An 18,538-nucleotide genomic window follows, 5' to 3' on the forward strand; every position below is an offset into this window, starting at 1 on the left:
AGGACAAATTGCGCGAACGCCTACGTATGTTTTGTTCAAAGTTGCCTACCGGTATTCAGTGTCTGCGTGTCAACGTCGATCAATGCTAATTCATGCAATACGGTAAACAAAATAATTGTGAACTGGTTAAGAGCGGCTGATCTTTCTGCTGAAGTAGTGTTCGGTTAACGAAGTATTGTAAAATGGTTTCCGGCACAGATCTCGAAAAGTGGACACACACAGATTTTGATACAGGGACGAATATCCCGGTCATGAACTGTTTTGAAGCGCTCAGAGAACGTTTACACCATTCTAATATAAAACGGCATATACTCGTAAAGAATTAGTTTCGTTATTTGGACAGTCATGTATTGGGGCCAATCTCTTTCAAGACGGTTACATTACATTCAGTTCAGTATAAAGAATTTCAGACTACTCCTTGCACGTGCATATGACACATAGACACACATTTTAACCAGTTACAATAACGCGTTATAATCCATCTAGCAGAATATCAGGGTCATTACTTGGTCACTAAATCGTCCGGGGAATACATAATGGACCATCGATAAACATTGATATCACAGTATTAATTTCCATATAAGAAAACAAACACTTCCATAATAGTATAATGTCATGATAAGACGAAAATCGTTTACTTATCTAACCACAAATGTTTGCCGTACTCGGTCAGATCGTGGGGAAATCATTCCTGAAAGCCTTAATATGCTACTACAAAATGTCAATTTGCTATAAATAACACAGTTCGATTTCAATTTTATATCGAAAAGTATTCAGCTTAGATTTTCCATTTACAAGTAGCTATTAACTTTGTAAACACTTGCGTCATGCGAAAATGTGTCTTATGGCATATGCGTCCAGCGTAGCGAGTCAAGCAGTCTGGTCAGGATATACCTAATAAGACCACAAGACCTTTTTTGTGTGATTTTATAGCTTATGACCGAACTGCGCACGCTGACCGGAACGACATAAAACCCATTTTCGCCTGAAGCGGCTCTGAAAGTGTAAGTTGAATGTGTCGAAAGAAAACTGCGTGTAAATAAAATAGTTACATGTCATTTTCTTCGTGTTTGAAAAAAATAACTCATAGTAACCATGTGAGGACACATATGATGTGATCTCCGGTGATATATTTTTTTTTATACAAACAATAGTGTGTGGTTTGAATATTCGTGCACTTAATAACAAATTTCATGCGGTTTGTATGCGACTAACAAGTGGGAAAAAACAGCAACAATTAAATCATTGTTTTCAATTTAATTATATAAATACATTTTTTGTTACTTTAATTCAAAGTCAAGATGTACGCCGAATATCTTAAAAAGCGATATTTCTTGTTTACAATATATACGATGCTAATTGCTAATTCCTGAAATATTGTAAAAAAAGGGATTGAGATAATGCGTGTTATTAATTCAATTAAACCGTGTCTAAGAAATGTATTATTATTTTGCTCTAGTCATTAAACCATTGAGTAATTAATTAGCAATGATATAAAAATTAAACGAATGCATACTCTCCTTTTTTACTTGTTCATTTGATGAACGATGTTATTAGGTTAATTCTTATTTTCCTTAATGATAATTACCCAGTAATTTCGAGCTTTTTGTGAGGTTAAGCATTCTTTGTATCAGGTTTAAATCCCTAGTACTGTATAGGCTATAAGTGACTTGTTTTTAATAAGAGGACGGTGTCTGTATATAAGAATGTTTAGAACTGCTGATAATGTTTTGGAGTATTAGGTTTGCTACACAAGATCATATTCGTAAAATAAACGTATAAATGTGAGGAATGGTATGCAACAATGTGGAACATTACTTGTGTAATGTTGTGTAATTATTAAAGCAAACGAAAAAAAAAGTTTGGCCGACCAACAAACTTGTTGGTGGAAACAATCAACTTATTTTGGCCTGATAGTATTGCCGTTTGAATGGTGAATTCTACAAAAGCTGCATCATGTTGATATCTTAGCATTGACCTTTAAGTTTGCCCTTTAAGTTAGGGCCAAAGGCATTGCACGTCGCAACCCATTCTCCTAGCAGAGTTGTCGTTCGTGCCTCAACATAACGAACCGCAGTGTAAGAGAGTGGTCGCAACAATGCTTTGAACATGCATGGCAAGTTTCAAATATGATGAAATTACATTATCATCTAGCTGTATGATGCTCATATTTGAACATGGATTGATAAACATGAGTACATTGAAAAACGCTAGCTATCCACACCGTCCGGGAACATAGGGCGTCACGACTTGATAACGATTGTTTGCATTGGCAAATCGAACACGCTTAGGTTGGGTCGATTTCATCATCGTGTTTGCAATGGGTCATACAGACCATGACCTAGTGACATCATCGTCTATATATAGAATGCGATTTAATTGGTTACCTTTGACCCTATATGACCAATCGTGATACTTCATTTAATCCTGGAAGCCTCCGTAAGATAGATAGCGATTAACGCTCGATTAACGCTATAATCGTCTGCAGATCCTGACATTAAATCTTATTTACTAAGACACGAACGTTAACAAATATTTTCACGATCGCTGTTTACATTTGCATACATTGTGAGATTTGGAGGTAAATAAACGTTTAGTTTAATTTAATTTTGGCTGTGAAGCAAAGCAGGAGTATAAACTGATTGATTTAAACTTTACGGGTAAAAATGTCGGAAGAAATAATGTACAATCAGCAAGTTTGCGAAGAGCAGACGAAATACAGTGAGAATTCGGATAGCGATATTTCGGATAAATTGTTTAATGAAGAAATGGATATTGAGGAACATGATGTGAATTGTGGAAACGAGGAATGCATACTTAATGGACGATGTAATACAAATGATCTTCCAGCTCCTTCCACGTTGAGTGATCTGATTGACGGTTTGCATAAAATCTTTGCACACCAGAAAATCAATGTTGATTTTGTGCGGAACTATATGTCGATGTATAAAAGTAACCACAGGGACTGGAAGAAGTTTGCCAAGTTTGATCAGCATAGGTAAAGAACTAAATGTATAATATATTTAATAATTAAATATGCTTGCAAATCGTGTGATACATTACAGGGCCCTCAATCTATTAAAGGGATCTTTTCACGCTTTGGTAAATTGACAAAATTGAAAAAAGTTGTTTCAGATTCGCAAATTTTCGTTTTGGTTATGATATTTGTGAGGAAACAGTAATACTGAACATTTACCATGCTCTAATATAGCCATTATATGTATCTTTTGACGATTTTAAAACCTAAAAATTATAAAGCGTTGCAACGCGAAACGATTGAATAATTTGGAGAGTTCTGTTTTTGTCGTTAAATTTTGTGAAACTACGAAGATTGCTTATATAAGGTATAAAATACGTTTAGAATGTGTTCTCGGTGGAATAGCTCAGTAGGTTAAAGCGTTTTTACTTCAGGAATCTGGCAGGACTCCAGGGGTCACTGGTTCGAAACCTGCTCCGGGCAATGTTCTTTTCCTTTTTTTAATTTTATTCTTGATTTTTTACTGGAGCTTTTACGATCCAATGTTTACATTTATCAATATAAAGCATTTAATGAATAAGTTAAAAAATGCCAAAATCTGTGAAAAGGCCCCTTTAAATCTGCCGCCGAAATTCGGCGGCAGTACCCCACCTGAAAAGTATACTTTTTTCCCCTTTTGGGGGGAAAAATTCCCCCTTTAAAAAAAATAAATATTTTTTTTATAGAAAGATGTGTCTCATTATTATTATATCTCAATTTAATTTTTGCAAACATACTAAATTATGAAAAATGCAATGAATATAGTGCAAACATGTACAAATGTAATAAAGAGAGAGTAAGTAAAAAATCCCCCTAAAAGGGAAACGCCGTGAAAATTCCCCCTCCTTAGGGCTGCGGACGCCTTCCCCCCAAGTAGTGTGAGGGCGCTGCATTATTTATGCAAAAACAGTAAAGTTTGTCAACCAGTTCCGGATAATCAGCAGTTCTGATTAATTTGTATTTAATTTTCCATTATACCCCAATAAAAACAAAATGATAAGTGTAAAGGAATAAATTCATAAAGTTTTAGCAAGAAAGTGTTTGTAATATGCTTACAGGGGGGATAAATGCAGCTAAAAGTTAACCGGAACTGATTGAATGAGTAATGTTTTGAAATGTGCATTCGGATTTAGAAGACTTATTTATTTAAAAAAAAACTTTTTCCTGATTGAAAATAAATGCCTTGAAAATGTTTTGATATACTAATTCTAAAAGTTGAATGATTTTTAATAATTTTCCAAATGGTGAGCTTTAATTGGCTATTTTTGACAAAAAACTGCATATGCTGTCTGGCCTAACCTGACCTGTTATCATGCAAAATAAATGTTACCCTTTACGTTTACATCTTCTCGCATTGACACTATATCCCGAAAGAAAATATTGTGGTCAAAAGAATTAACTTTTTTTGCCAGGTGATTCTAAACTGGTTGACTGACTGTACAGTAATAGTTCTACATGCATATAAACAGTGCTTTTCACAGGTTTTTTCAAATGCCCTGTGACAGTTGGGGTGGGTTTGGGAGGGAAGTTTCCTTCATACTTTGATTTTTTCTTTATGCATTTCTTTTGTCAAATGATGATATTAGGTGCGAATAACAGCAATAAAATGATTAATAAAGATAAATCTTAACTTTGTTTTAACCCTTTTGTGCTTAGATACGTAGAATCCTGACTCAATACTGATAGATTCTCCTATACATCTGTATGAACTGGATCATTAACAGTATACTTAGGCCAGAGTTTTTTGATCTTCTGTTTAACGTGAGCGCCGTATCCAATTTTCCGAAAAGTGAAATAAAAATAAAACAGAAAAAAATATTTTTTTTTTATTTTTTTTTCTCACGGAGTGTATATTGATGATATTGATGTAATCTAGAGTCCGTGGTTCTCCGTATCCAAAAAAGTGGTCTTTAAAAAAAATATATTAAAAGAGAAATGTTTTATCTTATCATGCATATAAATTTTATTTCACTATTATTTCATAATGTTAACTAAATATGCTGAGAAATTTATGAGAAGAAATATCGCAACCGAGTCATTTCGGACTACTTGCACCGATATGTGTGTGTTTACACTGCGGATACGTCAAACATCATGAATATTCATGAGATTGACGTCATCTTGTTCACGAATGATTGGACTTTACTACAATGTTTTCGAAATTGACGTAGGACCACCCTTTGTCGAGATAATAGTACCCGACTTTGACGTTGAATAAAATGACTAAAAATTTCGAACGTAGTTCTAAAAACTTGAAAGTCTAACTTAAATAACTAAAATTATTGTCCGCAAATGAGAAATAGGTATCCGCATCCAACGGACTTATCTTCTTCTATAAGGTGGTTTAGGGCAGGTACCAGCCATGCCTAGCCAAGACTTCCTTACCCCAGTCCAGCAATCTAAACGCAGAGTTACCCCTAAGACTTTCTCAGACTTAAAAGCAGATGACATCGTTGAAAATTGCTCTAGCAAAAAACTATGTGCTTCATACAAATCAAGTGTTAAACCCTACTATATAAATACTATTTTTTCCCTAAGACAAAAATAGAGTGGAATAATCTAGAAGAAAGTTAATTGCGCGCAGACACAATTTGCAGTTTTAGGTCAACTGTCCCACAGTGTGACGAACCTGACTCGCCTCTCTACCATTGTGCCGATGCCGAAGGTCCAGGCAAAGTACCCATCCAGAACCAAGCAAGTTGAAAAACCCAGTTCATTGACAAATGGAATCATCATTGAAATATTCAACCGCACAAAGAAGAATGGTTATACCTTAAGACATTTTGTAGAAATGCTCTGTATGTTAAATAATGACTGTAAGAATGTGCTAGCTCCCATCAACTCAGACATCAAAAGTAAACATTGTTATTGAGTGTTAAAAGAAGTTAGTAGTAAGAAGAAAGCTCATAGTTTTTAAACTGTTGAACAATTACTGAGAAAAGACTTTAATGTGTGTGTAAAAATGAAAACTGTTTAAACAATTGGTGAGTCAGTCGACTCAGTGCAAACTGCTAATGGCTCTGTGCAAATATATGCCGTAGAAAGAGGAAGGGTTATTTCTAATTAAAGGAACTAAAAAAATAATTCTCTAAATTGTCCTTGAATGTTTTAGTATTGAAATATTGAGATTTTATTTTATTTTGTTTTATTGAATCCTAGCATATGTAAGCACTTTAAATTATTGCAGTTTACTTGTTTAATGTAGTATTGACTTATTAAAGATGTTCACCATTTACATGTAAAAGCACATGTTGTGATGTTATGCTTTTCGACAATATATTTATGGAAAAAAATTTTTTTTCACTCAATGACAATTAGGGTACTATACCCATTTGTGATCAAGAAAATAATTCTTTTATGGTAATCTACAGGAAAAATGCGATCAATATGCCAAATTTCAACTTTGTACCATGTACCGGTATAGAAAAAAATACAGGAAAAAAACAACAAAAGTTATAAAAACGCGGATCTGCGAATGACTAACAACTTGAAAGCTTAATATAAGGGAAAAAATCACCAACATTGCTATTTTTCCTAATTTTCAAATTACCATACATGTACCTTTGAAAGAAAATGAGATAAATTAAAGGCCCTATAAAGGTGACAAATCCAATTATTATGCATATAAACTTGCCTAATTTTTACCGGATTTCAGTTACTCTTGCATAAAAAATGCTAATAACACAGCTGAGGTGCAATGTTGTCAAGAAGTATTGAAGATATACCCGTTTCATAATTGAAAGAACTGTTAACAACTTTGCAACTAACGTGATGTGTAGCCCCAAAGCGGTGACGTACGTATGCTAAAAATTGTCAAAAGAACATTCACTTTTAATTCTATTTAATACAACTTTTTACCAGCAAAAAGTAACAAATAAGATCACTACAAACGTTTTGACCATTATTAGAAAAGACATACTTTGTGAGTGATACCAGAAAACATTGAAAATCAACGATATATTTTTGGTGACCTGAGTCACTTTCACTTTCCCGAGTAAACAGCGATGTAAATAAACTGATTGATTGTAAACACGATTGACTTGGAGGACACTGTATTTTGAGCTCAAAACAAGTTGTATTGCTCATATTTTTATGGTAATGTCCAATAGCATATACATATTGTTTTTTGATAACCTTTATATATAAAATACGGAAAAAATATATAAAAATCGGTAAATAATTATAGATCTTCACCTTTATAGAGCCTTTAATAATTCAAACTGATCTGATTCTGAGCAGGATTTAATGAGATCTCTAAGTTAGTTAGTATCAAAACATTTAAGATTTTGTGAGTTAAAATTTATATATGGGTTGCTACATGTACTTAAAACATTTAACTTCTTTTTATGTTTTTGAACTTTTGAGACCCCTCACACTTTATACTTACTGGGGACTGTCTGGCAATACCTAGCAAGTTTACATGTAGTTTTTTTTAACTGATTTGAGTAACTTTCAATAATAAAATATTTTGATATTTATTATTTTATTTTTATTTTTTTTCCTATGAAACTTTTATGGGGTTTTATTTATATTTATTTTTCCTCCTCCTACTAAAACTTTCAAAAAAAATCCAGAAAACAGAAAATAATTAAACTCTGGCCTTAACGTCTCTAGTTTATCCATAACTGAAAAATTTCAAATTATCACAATTTTTTTATGTTTATTTAAAGTATCAAGTGAATTTTGGCAAATCATTTTGTTAAGATTAAAGACTTGATGAAATTGACTTTGCATTGTTGCCAGAAGGGCTAGTTTCAATTCCTGAAAATACACTTATCATGACATTTCAAGTTTATTTCAAAATTCAAGCTTTTCAGGGAGGAACTATGGTGGCACTGATAAAAATGAAAAATAAAATTTTCATGTTGTTTAAAATGCATATTGACAGTAAACATATGTGTCATATGCTTGTTTTTAAAGCAAGTTAATGTTTATACTCATTTTCAAGAAAAAAACATGGCAGAAATAGAATATTGATTCGTCAATAACATTACCGGGTATCTGTATTTTATAAAATTCTATATGGATTTATATACTATAATCAGATCTTGAAGCAGAAAACTGACATTGTGATGTCAGAGATAAGCTTTCTGTTCTTCGCACTCTTGTCTGCAAAATAGGCCTAAAAGTGATGATCTGATAACAAACATGCCCTTATGGCATATTTCCACTGGCTAAATCTGCTCCAATAAGTGGACTGTGACTGCCATAAACTGGCTGCTCAATAGAGCTGATTTTGTCTCTTAAAGGGACTGTCAACCACGAATGACGAAAAAATAAAAGTTCTAAAATACCGTAGTTTTTAACAATTATTAGTTTATATTGATTAAAATTTCACGATTGGTATATTACATTACTTCAAAAAAGTTAATATTTTCAGGATATTTGGAAATACAATTTCGCAATGTGAAATTGAAAGTACATCGTGGAAATAGGTGACATAACGATATACACAATATAAATAACGCGAGTAGATTGATCATTTTATATATAAAACATAATACAATTCACTACGCATGCACAATTTGCATTCCTAGGTTTACCATGTGACGATGATCATCAATCTACTGGCGTTATTTATAGTTAACTGTTTAAGTTACCTGGTAGACATACCCAGTAAAATTTATTACGGAATATACTGAAAATATGAAAAACTAACATCTTTTTTCAGTAATGTAATATACCAGTCGTGATATTTTAATCAATATAAACTAATTATTGTAAAAAATACTGTATTTTACAACTTTTCTTTCTTAGTCGTCGCGGTTGACAGTCCCTTTAAATAATTAGTACCCTGACAAAACTTTGGTTTGAAAAATCACAAACCTTGTAAAACTGTTGCAATTTATATGATCTTTTGGCCATTGGCTACAATGGGGATCGACAGCTGGAACTCTTACAAGGATCATTCCTGTAGGTCTTAAGACCTTATAAATATTAAACATTAAATACTTGTCATCTGTTTAAGCAAAACAAAATGATCTTCCTTTGATTGGTAATTCACTGGTATACAATGATTGCATAGTAATTGGTCTTAAAGGCAGAGTGATAGGTATTTTTGCTGGCATAGTGAATTGTTTTTAAGTAAGTGATTGGCTGTTAAGGCATAGTGATAAGTCTTTTTGGCTAAGTAGTTGGCTCGAAGACACAGTGATTTGTCTTTAAGGCACAAACAAAAATTTCAAGCATAAAAAGTGGTTTGTTGTAAAGACAATGTGACTTGTCTTAGCCCTTAACCGCTTAGATACCGTATTTTGATGCATTGGTATTCACTTAGAAAGTTAAATTTTATTAAAGATCTTTTTTACAAGGTTCAAGTTTTAAAGGCTTTATTTCTAACCCTTAGATACTGATGAGTCACTCGCAGGCTGTTCTGGTTTTATGCTGTTTACACATAGCCATTTTTAGCTGTTTTCGGAGAAAACCGGAGATAATTGTCATAGCCAGCTCGTCGTTGTCTTGTCGTTATTTTTGAAAGATCATCTAATAAATGACCACACCCCCACATTATACATCCCTCCCCCCCCCAAGAAAAAAAAAATGGTAACAAAAACCCACAAATATTTATTTATTTTATTGAAGGACAGTCCAACCATCCCTCTCAAGCTATTGCTATCAATAAAATCTTATTAGTTTGTTTTATGTCTTTACAAATGTTCAATAGATTGTGGAAAATATACCTGAAGTCAGAATCGTCTATAAAGTACAACTTCTTTAAACCATAACTTAAGGGATCAATATGTTTCAACTATGGTCCTCTTCAACTTAGAATATGACTATATTACCTTGACCTTATTGAATATGAACAATTTCCCCCATGATGGGTTACGTTATACTGTTAAGCACTGGAATAGTCGAGCGCGCTGTCCTCTGACAGCTCTTGTTTTGATAGTGTTCATATAATGCTATAAAAATGTACTGAACTTTATACTTGTATTCAGTCTTCAGGGGTTTTTCAGCACTGTCTGCGCCTCCGGACAACGGAGGCACTCCCAAAGCAGACGGACCCGATCCCAAACCGAAATTATATTTTTTTTCCGAATTTCCAAAAAAAATATTTTTTTTTTTTTTTTTTCAAAGAATGAAGTGTCTTATAACTTGTGTGACTAACCAGTGTTTGTTATGGTCAAAAATATTTGCTATAAGGTTTTGACTGTTCAGTTCTTATCACAGAGTGTAACTGTAACTGAAAAACAAAACTGCAGTACTTGAATTAACGTTGAACATGCCCAATATTGCATCTGTTTACTTAAAGAAGACAAATTAACAAATAAAAACAAATTTATTTGTTAAACCACTGAATTATTTAAGCATGATTAATTCACAATTTTTCTCAAATGTGCCGTTTCATCGAAACAAAAATTCCCAAAATGACCAATTTTGTCGATAAAAAATTCCCAATTTGGTCAGACTCCTTTTCCCAAAATAGGCAGAAAAACCCCTGGTCTTATTGTACCCAGTCTTCAAATAAGTACTGTTAAGCTCCAATAACTACCATATTTTGCAAAACTAGTTTCAGTGTGTAATTTAATGCTCTGCATTGATAATATGTCTGCTCCACATTGAGGCATAGAATTACTGCTCTGTTATTTTGTTTCTTTCTGAAATTGATATAAAGTAACAAAAGGCTTTACATAATTAACTTATGCAAATCCCAGCAAAAACTGATGCATACATATTTTATCCCACTGAAATGCACAATAAACAATGTTCGCAGATTTTAACTCAATAGAAACTGCAGATATCAAAAAATGAATAGAAGAAAAATGCACCCGAGCAGACTAGCTATGCGTAACCTTATGTTTTACTCATGATCTTGTTCTGTCAAGGTTATCATTTTTCCTTGTGAATATCTGGAAAAAAATATGCCCCCAGTAGGGTGGAATATAGCAGCTGGACTCTCAGTCAATCCATCCGTCCGGCATCTGTTTTCCGGAGGTTTTTTACCAAACACTTTCAAATATTGAGCTGAATTTTGGTATATAAAAAGTCTACCTACATGTACATGTACATGACTTACAGATAAAGTGTGAGTTTCATTCCAGTCCATTGAATTTTGGCAAAGTTATGGGCCTTGGCCTTAGAAATGTTCTCTATAATAACCGTTTTCCAGTGTGTTTTTTACGAAACGCTTTCAGATATTTAGCTGATATTTGGTATGTGAGTCTACCTACATGACTTACAGATGAGGTTTGTCCTGTCATTGATTTGAGGCAAAGTTTTGGGCCTTTGACTTAACAATTTTCTCTAAAATAGCTACTTTAAAGCGCAGTAAGGGGCATTGTGTTTCACAAACATAGATCTTGTTACTAAATCAGTTGGATAATCTTTATTATTATTTTGAGTTTTATTGTAGTTTTATACTAAGCTCATGGGATGTAAATCTTTAATTCTTTTACACATTTTTCCACTTGATAAAATAAGTAAACATTAAACCTTATTATACATAAACTTTTACATTTTCCCAATTTGAAATGTTGAAAATCTCAAAGAGTACAAAGAGTAAACTTGATTGATCCCTCGGAGAGACGTATAAGTTCCCACTGTGAATCCAAAATACCCAGCAAGCTGTTGCAGGGAAATATAAAAACAGCAACAATTTTGAGATAAATAAACAGTTATTAAAGTCCCACCATCTTGGGAAATGTTCCCCATGTAATACCCCATATGGCATTATATAGGGAATAAAACATTATACATTGTAAATGTCATCTGTTGCTGTGATCGAGCAGTTAAGAATTTTACTCATATACTTATTAAGTGTGGCACAAGAAACTTCCAACACCGTAAGAAATAGTTAAAATATTTAACAACTAGGATGTGGTGTCCATAGAGCAACCAGGATCGAGCCAGTGAGCTTCACTGCCCACATTTTGTACAGGTTCTACCCAGGATATGGACTCAAGGGCGTTTTTATAAGACTTACTGAGCTTTCAATACAACAGAGATGAAAGAAATAGGTTTAAAAAAATTCATACAACTAGTGGTGTGTTTGCATGTGTGGGGAGAGTTATTTTATTATTTTGTACTGTTATATGCAATTTATTCACATATATCACCTTATATTTTGCTCTGTGGATCCAATATTGCTGTTGTTTTCCTCCAGATACACAAGGAACCTTGTAGACGAGGGTAATGGCAGATTCAACCTGATGATTCTGTGTTGGAATGAAGCACAGGGGTCCAGCATTCACTCCCATGCCAACTCACACTGCTTCTTAAAGGTGAGTCAATATTCCTAGTAGATTGAACAAACATTAAATTTTTACCCTTTCCCACTCAGAAGAAAAGTGAAAATGGCTATGTGCAAACAGCATAAAACCAGAACAGCCTGGTGTTAAATTGCATTCGGTCCAGGTTTTATGCTCTTTGCTGCTCATCAGTATCTAAGGGTAAGAAATAAAGCCTTTCAAACTAGTGAGAAAGGTCTGTAATTAAAATGAACTTTTTAAGGGACTACAAATGTGTCAAATTACGTATCAAAGTGTTAACAGGTGAACCAATATGTGAAATTCTACATCTTTGTTTTAAATAGAGTTAGAGTTAAATAAAAATTAACGCTTGTTTGGTTGGTCTTAATTTTAATATTTTTATGCATCCCTTCGAAGAAGAGGGGGTATATTGTTTTGCTTAGTCGGTCGGTCTGTCCGTCGGTCGGTCCGTCCGTCAGTTGGTCTGTCCACCAGATGATAGCTCAGTCAAGAATGCTTAGGCCTAGGTTCATGAAACTTCATAGGTACATTGATCATGACTGGCAGATGACCCCTATTTATTTTCAGGTCACTAGGTCAAAGGTCAAGGTCACAGTGACTCAAAACAGTAACATGGTTTCCAGATGATGACTCAAGAATGCTTACGCCTAGGATCATGAAACTTCATAGGAACATTGATCATGACTGGCAGATGACCCCTATTGATTTTCAGGTCACTAGGTCAAAGGTCAAGGTCACAGTGACTCGAAATAGTAAAATGGTTTTCGGATAATAACTCAAGAATGCTTACGACTAGGATCATGAAACTTCATAGGTACATTGATCATGACTGGCAGATGACCCCTATTAATTTTCAGGTCAATAGGTCAAAGGTCAAGGTCACAGTGACTCGAAACAGTAAAATGGTTTCCTGATGACAACTCAAGAATAATTAGGCCTAGGATCATGAAACTTCATAGGTACATTGATCATGACTGGCAGATGACCCCTATTAATTTTCAGGTCACTAGGTCAAAGGACAAGGTCACAGTGACAAAAACGTATTCTTACAATGGCTGCCACTGCAACTGACAGCCCATATGGGGGGCATGCATGTTTTCCAAACAGCCATTGTTTAATCAGCAAAGTTGTGTTTTTTCCAGGTTATTGATGGGGCTGTAGAGGAGGAGCTTTTTCAATGGCCGACAGATTCCGAATCAGAACACGCTATGACGCCTGTACAAATTGGTACAGTCAAAAGAAACGAGGTCAAATATATGTGCGGTATGTAACCTTAGAGAAAGACTTTTTTTAAACCATACATGTAAAAATAGTCCATTTTTAGCTTTATTTAAAGCTTTATATACTTTATTCTATGATTGCATTTCTCCTTTTAATTCTGTTCCAATTTAAATCTTGCTATTCTGAAACTAATTGCTATTACTAGTATCATACATTTGACATACACATCACACTTTAACTTTTATGATTTCAGACGAACTAGGTCTTCACAGAGTCTCCAACCCAAGTCACACTGACAAAGCGGTTACACTGCACTTGTACTCTCCCCCATTTAATGAATGCACAATATTTGATGAGCGAACTGGCCACCAGCAGAAGGCACAAACAACATTCTGGAGTAAATTTGGGAAGAGGACCCCATTTGTGAGTTACATTTTTTATTTTACTACTCTTTACTTTTAAATATGTCAGTTTTAAAGAATGGTAACACATGAGAACTGAAAGCCAATTCATTGATTTCATACTAAGATGTACTTGATTTTTTGTTAGATTTTTTTAAAAGTAACTAAAACAGACTTATTTTTAAGACAAGATGTACTTTTGTGGAATTGATTTTAAAGTCTTTTAGCACTTTGATTTATAAACTTAATGAAGATGCTAAAGAAAACTATACATTATACCTTGTTTTATATATTTTGGCATCAAAGGAAGAATTTTAAAAAAATCTTTGATTGTATAGTTCATACTTTGGCAAGCAAAGCATCCAAAACAGCTGCCAGATGTGTGATAGTGAATGTTAAAACTTGTTGTATGTGTAAACATGAAAAACTGCACATTTCAAAAACAGTTCATTTTCTACAAATTCACTAATATTTTTAATAGAAGAAAAATGTATGTGATAGTTATCCTTTAAATGGAATACATTATCAGACTTTATTCAATGCAATTAAGATATTTTGTTGTTGTTTTTTGGTTTCAAAACTATTTTAGAACTTTTTTTTCTGGCTTTAAAGTAAGACATATTAAAGGCTTAAAAAACAACAACTTTTGATGTCAAATTTTCATGAAACATGGTCAGAACATTTCCCAACTGATATTGAGGCAAAATTTGAAACTGGGTCATTTTGGGTACAATGAAATAGAACCAATACATTTATTGTTTGGAAGTTGATGAAAGTGATAATCAGATTCACTTAACTGTTTTTAAAGGGAAAAACAGGCGGACAATGCACCATTATCGAAGCTGAAAACAACTAGAGGTCATGGGCCAACCACTAGATGTTCAAGTAAAAAAACAATGGTCAAAGGTCAACCACATGACTCTTGATGTCATGGTGAAAAAAAGACAGAGGTCACCAGTGAACAACTAGATGTACAAGAAAAGAAATCCAAGCTCAACAACTAGAAGGCATGCACAGTTCAGCTACTAAAAGTAAAATTTTGCCAACAAGTTGTCAAGGTTGTTCTCTTTTCATATTTTATCATCAATCAAAGGATTTGTGTGTTCTTGTTTTCAAAGGGATACCATCAAAGATTGAATGCCCATGTACATATTTACTGCTCATATACATAATGCTCAAAAATGATTATCTGTTATCTTTTACTTGCTATTTGGTGCAGCATTTGTTGTGTGTGAAAAACTTGAAAAGTGTGAATTTGATTTTTTATTCATTTTAGACAAATACTATCAATGTGCATCTTTAAAGTATGTTCATTATTTGGTCATTTTTTTGTCTTGTTTATTGCCTTTCATGTTATGATTTCTGACATAGGTTTGTTTGTTACTGCTTTTATTGCCTGTGATTTGTCAATGTATTATGCTTGTTATACTGTTATCAAACTGTGTGATTTTTTTTATTTAATTTCATAGTAAATAAGTGTATCGATTTTGTTAATCCTTTAATGTATTTTATGTGTAATGCATGGATTATTAAGAATAAAGAGTCAATACGTTTGATTTTTATTTATCAAAAGCAAATATTGCTGTATTCTGTATTTGTCATGAAATATTATTGTTACTAGGCTTATTGCAGCTGTAAAAGTATTGTAGATTTTTGGAAAATAAAATGTGCGTGTCCCACAACATAAGAAAACATTAAGCGTGAATTTTGTTTTGTTTCTATGTTGTAATAATGAAGCATATATTGATGTTAAGTTGATATATTGCATACATTGTGCATACGATGTCGAATTCAGAAGGATAATTACATAAGATAATACTAGTATGACGTCACGAAAATCAAGATCATTTTGCCGCATACATGAAACAAAAACTAATTAGTGTTCCGATATTGACTGTATTTTATTCACTAAACAATTATTCATTATGCCTGTCATTTTAGGAACATATTGACCATAAAATTCACTAGATGTTAGCTAAAACTTCACTCGTTATTTGAAATTGTGTACGAGATTGATAAGACGGGGTCCAGAGCACTGTATTTTCAAAGCTTTCACAACAAATTAATTTTACGGCTTAATTAACAGCTTACACAAATATAAGTATGACCAACATTTTGCTTTGTGAAAACAGTGCTTAATGCAGTCCGCACGGGAAGCGGACAACGACAGCGAGCGAGGCCTGGTATAGGGGAGATAACCATGGGTTATGGTTATGTAAGGGTTAGGGATCGGGCTAGGGTTAAAGTTAGGGTTAAGGCTAACCCAAACCCGACCCCTTACCCTATCCCTCTACCCCCCCCCCCCCCCCCCATGCGCATTACAATACCATGCCTCGCTCGTTGTCCGCTTCCCAGTCCGCACATGCCAATCAGGGACGACACCTTCCGCTCTTACCACATCTAACGCAACGTGTTTAGAATAGTTCGGTTATTTATCAGCAGATTTCACCAACTTTTGGAATGTCAACAGACAAGAAACAAATCGTTTGTAAAGTCTGTAAGCAATGGAAAAACAATCTCCGCGTTTAAATCCGCTATGGCTTACTTGACAGACATTTTAAGGCAAAGACGCGAACGATTTTATTCGTCATGACGCAACTGGTTTGTAATGTACTTTGATCTGTTGATAATATTTACATGATTTATCGTTACCGGTTTTATCCGCCCTTTTCAAGTTTTAATAAAAGACGGTATGAAAGGGACATAACGCACAATTGTTGGCAAGGAGAAATAGCATTTTAAAACGGTCTTTTCCCGCATATCACATAATATAAATTATATTAATTGCTTTTATTTTTAGGATTTAAAGTCAACCGTTAAATAAATAATTTTGTTTAAAGGGGCCTTTTCACAGATTTTGGCATGCATTGAAGTTTGTCATTAATTGCTTTATATGGATAAATGTAAACATTGGATCTAAAAAGCTCCAGTAAAATATAAAGAATAACATTAAGAAAAAGAAAATAAGTAACCCGTATCAGGGCTCGAACCACTGACCCCTTGAGTCCTGGGGTAAAAATATACCAATAAGACCACTCGGCCATCAGTGCTCATACAACGAGGTATGTATTTTATATTTTATACATTATATAAGCAATCCTCGTAGTGTCACCAAATTTAACGACAACAGAACTCTCCAAATTATTCAATCGTTAAAGCGTTGCAACGCCTTATAATTTTCAGGTATTTAAATCGTCAAAAGATTTATATAATGGCTATTTGAGAGCATAGTAAATGTTTAGTATTACTGTTTACTCACAAATATCATAACTAAAACGAAAATTTGCGAATCTGAACTAACTTTAATTTTGTCAATTTACCAAAACGTGAAAAGGTCCCTTAAGGGTCGCTACATTAACAGCACCGTAACATATAACATATTTTGAAAACATTACACCGTTTTTAAGCACATTATTTTACAAGATAACTGCCTATTTAACAATGAACTTAAAAAAATGACGGTAACGTCTTCAATACAATAAATCCGTTAATTATTGAACACATGTTACGCGTTTGTTATTTAATTTTGTACATATCGATTAATTGCTGCAAAGAGAATGGAGTTTAACAGAACGTGTTGGATTTTTCTTGAAAAAGTAACTACATAACAATATTTTTTAGATTGTATCGATATGGTCGAATCAGAGAAACAATGGACTTTTCATCAAACCTTTACCAACGGTAGGACATGTGTGCGACAAAATTGTCCATGTTAAAGTACAAACATTTATGTAACATGTCTTTTTGCGAGAAAATGCAAACAAAAATCATTTTGGGACTGAGGGCCGCAATAGTTACTACGATGCAACCTTTAATTGCACAGTTTATCATTATGTAGGGATCATTTCGATGAAGGGCCATATCAGGAAAGAAGCACCAGAGTGATTGCCCATGTTCATGCCAAAAATCGTTAAATTTTAAATTTGTCCAACATTATTTTTATTTCGATAGTGCAGAGCAAGCATTAAAAAAATATTCAAAAGCAGTCTTCATAGTACATACACAATATTCATTTCCCCTTGCAAACAAGACAAATACAAAACGGAAAAAATGGAATACACGGAGTCAAGTTTCTGTGACCGTAAAGTCATAGTTTGAAGTAAAAGGTTTGCAAATATATCTCTTTATAAAGCATGTCTATAAGATCTCATCTATGCGTCTTCTTGAACAAGGGCGTGCCCATAGGGTCATAATGGCCCACGTGTTACTGAAGTTACATGAACACGTTAATATGCTCCAAGTACAATATTACGTAATTCTTTAGAGATTTAATAGCGCGTGTACGATATCCAGGGCGTTTCTATTTTTAACTGGAACTCTCAGCATGACGTCACTCGTTTCAGACGAACATTTCGGAATCGCTCTGTGTAATGTACATGTTGCAGCTACACTGAGTGAGCAAGGTTAAATCTGTTTTTGAGATAAATAATACGCTCTCTAAGCCATCGAAAAGTGTGTACGTGGCTTCATGATTGCAGCGCTTCCTCTGAACCGTCAGAAAAGCCGATTGTGCAATGCAAATAAGTCTATAATCAGTTTTTGCTCTACGAGATATGGTTTCCTTCGCGTATTCTGCCCTCCCCTCCCCCTCAATAACAGCACATGATTGTCCACGAATAGAATACATATTTTATAAAATAAGTGTGTCTGTAAAATTGTGATACGTCGACTTGAATTGTACTAGTGCG

At 33.8% G+C, this 18,538-nt stretch overlaps 1 protein-coding gene across 1 annotated transcript; it reads left to right on the plus strand.

Moving 5' to 3' along the window:
* Nucleotides 1-2,408: 2,408 nt before the first annotated feature.
* LOC127848839 (cysteine dioxygenase type 1-like) lies at nucleotides 2,409-15,548 on the plus strand. Its single transcript, XM_052381496.1, has 5 exons — nucleotides 2,409-2,998; nucleotides 12,123-12,240; nucleotides 13,371-13,491; nucleotides 13,703-13,872; nucleotides 14,659-15,548. The coding sequence occupies exons 1-5, from the start codon at nucleotides 2,667-2,669 to the stop codon at nucleotides 14,704-14,706; spliced, it is 789 nt and encodes a 262-aa protein (XP_052237456.1). The 5' UTR covers nucleotides 2,409-2,666; the 3' UTR covers nucleotides 14,707-15,548.
* The last annotated feature ends 2,990 nt before the right edge of the window (nucleotides 15,549-18,538 follow it).

The sequence above is a fragment of the Dreissena polymorpha genome, chromosome 10 (assembly GCF_020536995.1).
Source record: "Dreissena polymorpha isolate Duluth1 chromosome 10, UMN_Dpol_1.0, whole genome shotgun sequence".
In the NCBI taxonomy this organism is placed as follows: Eukaryota; Metazoa; Mollusca; class Bivalvia; order Myida; family Dreissenidae; genus Dreissena; species Dreissena polymorpha.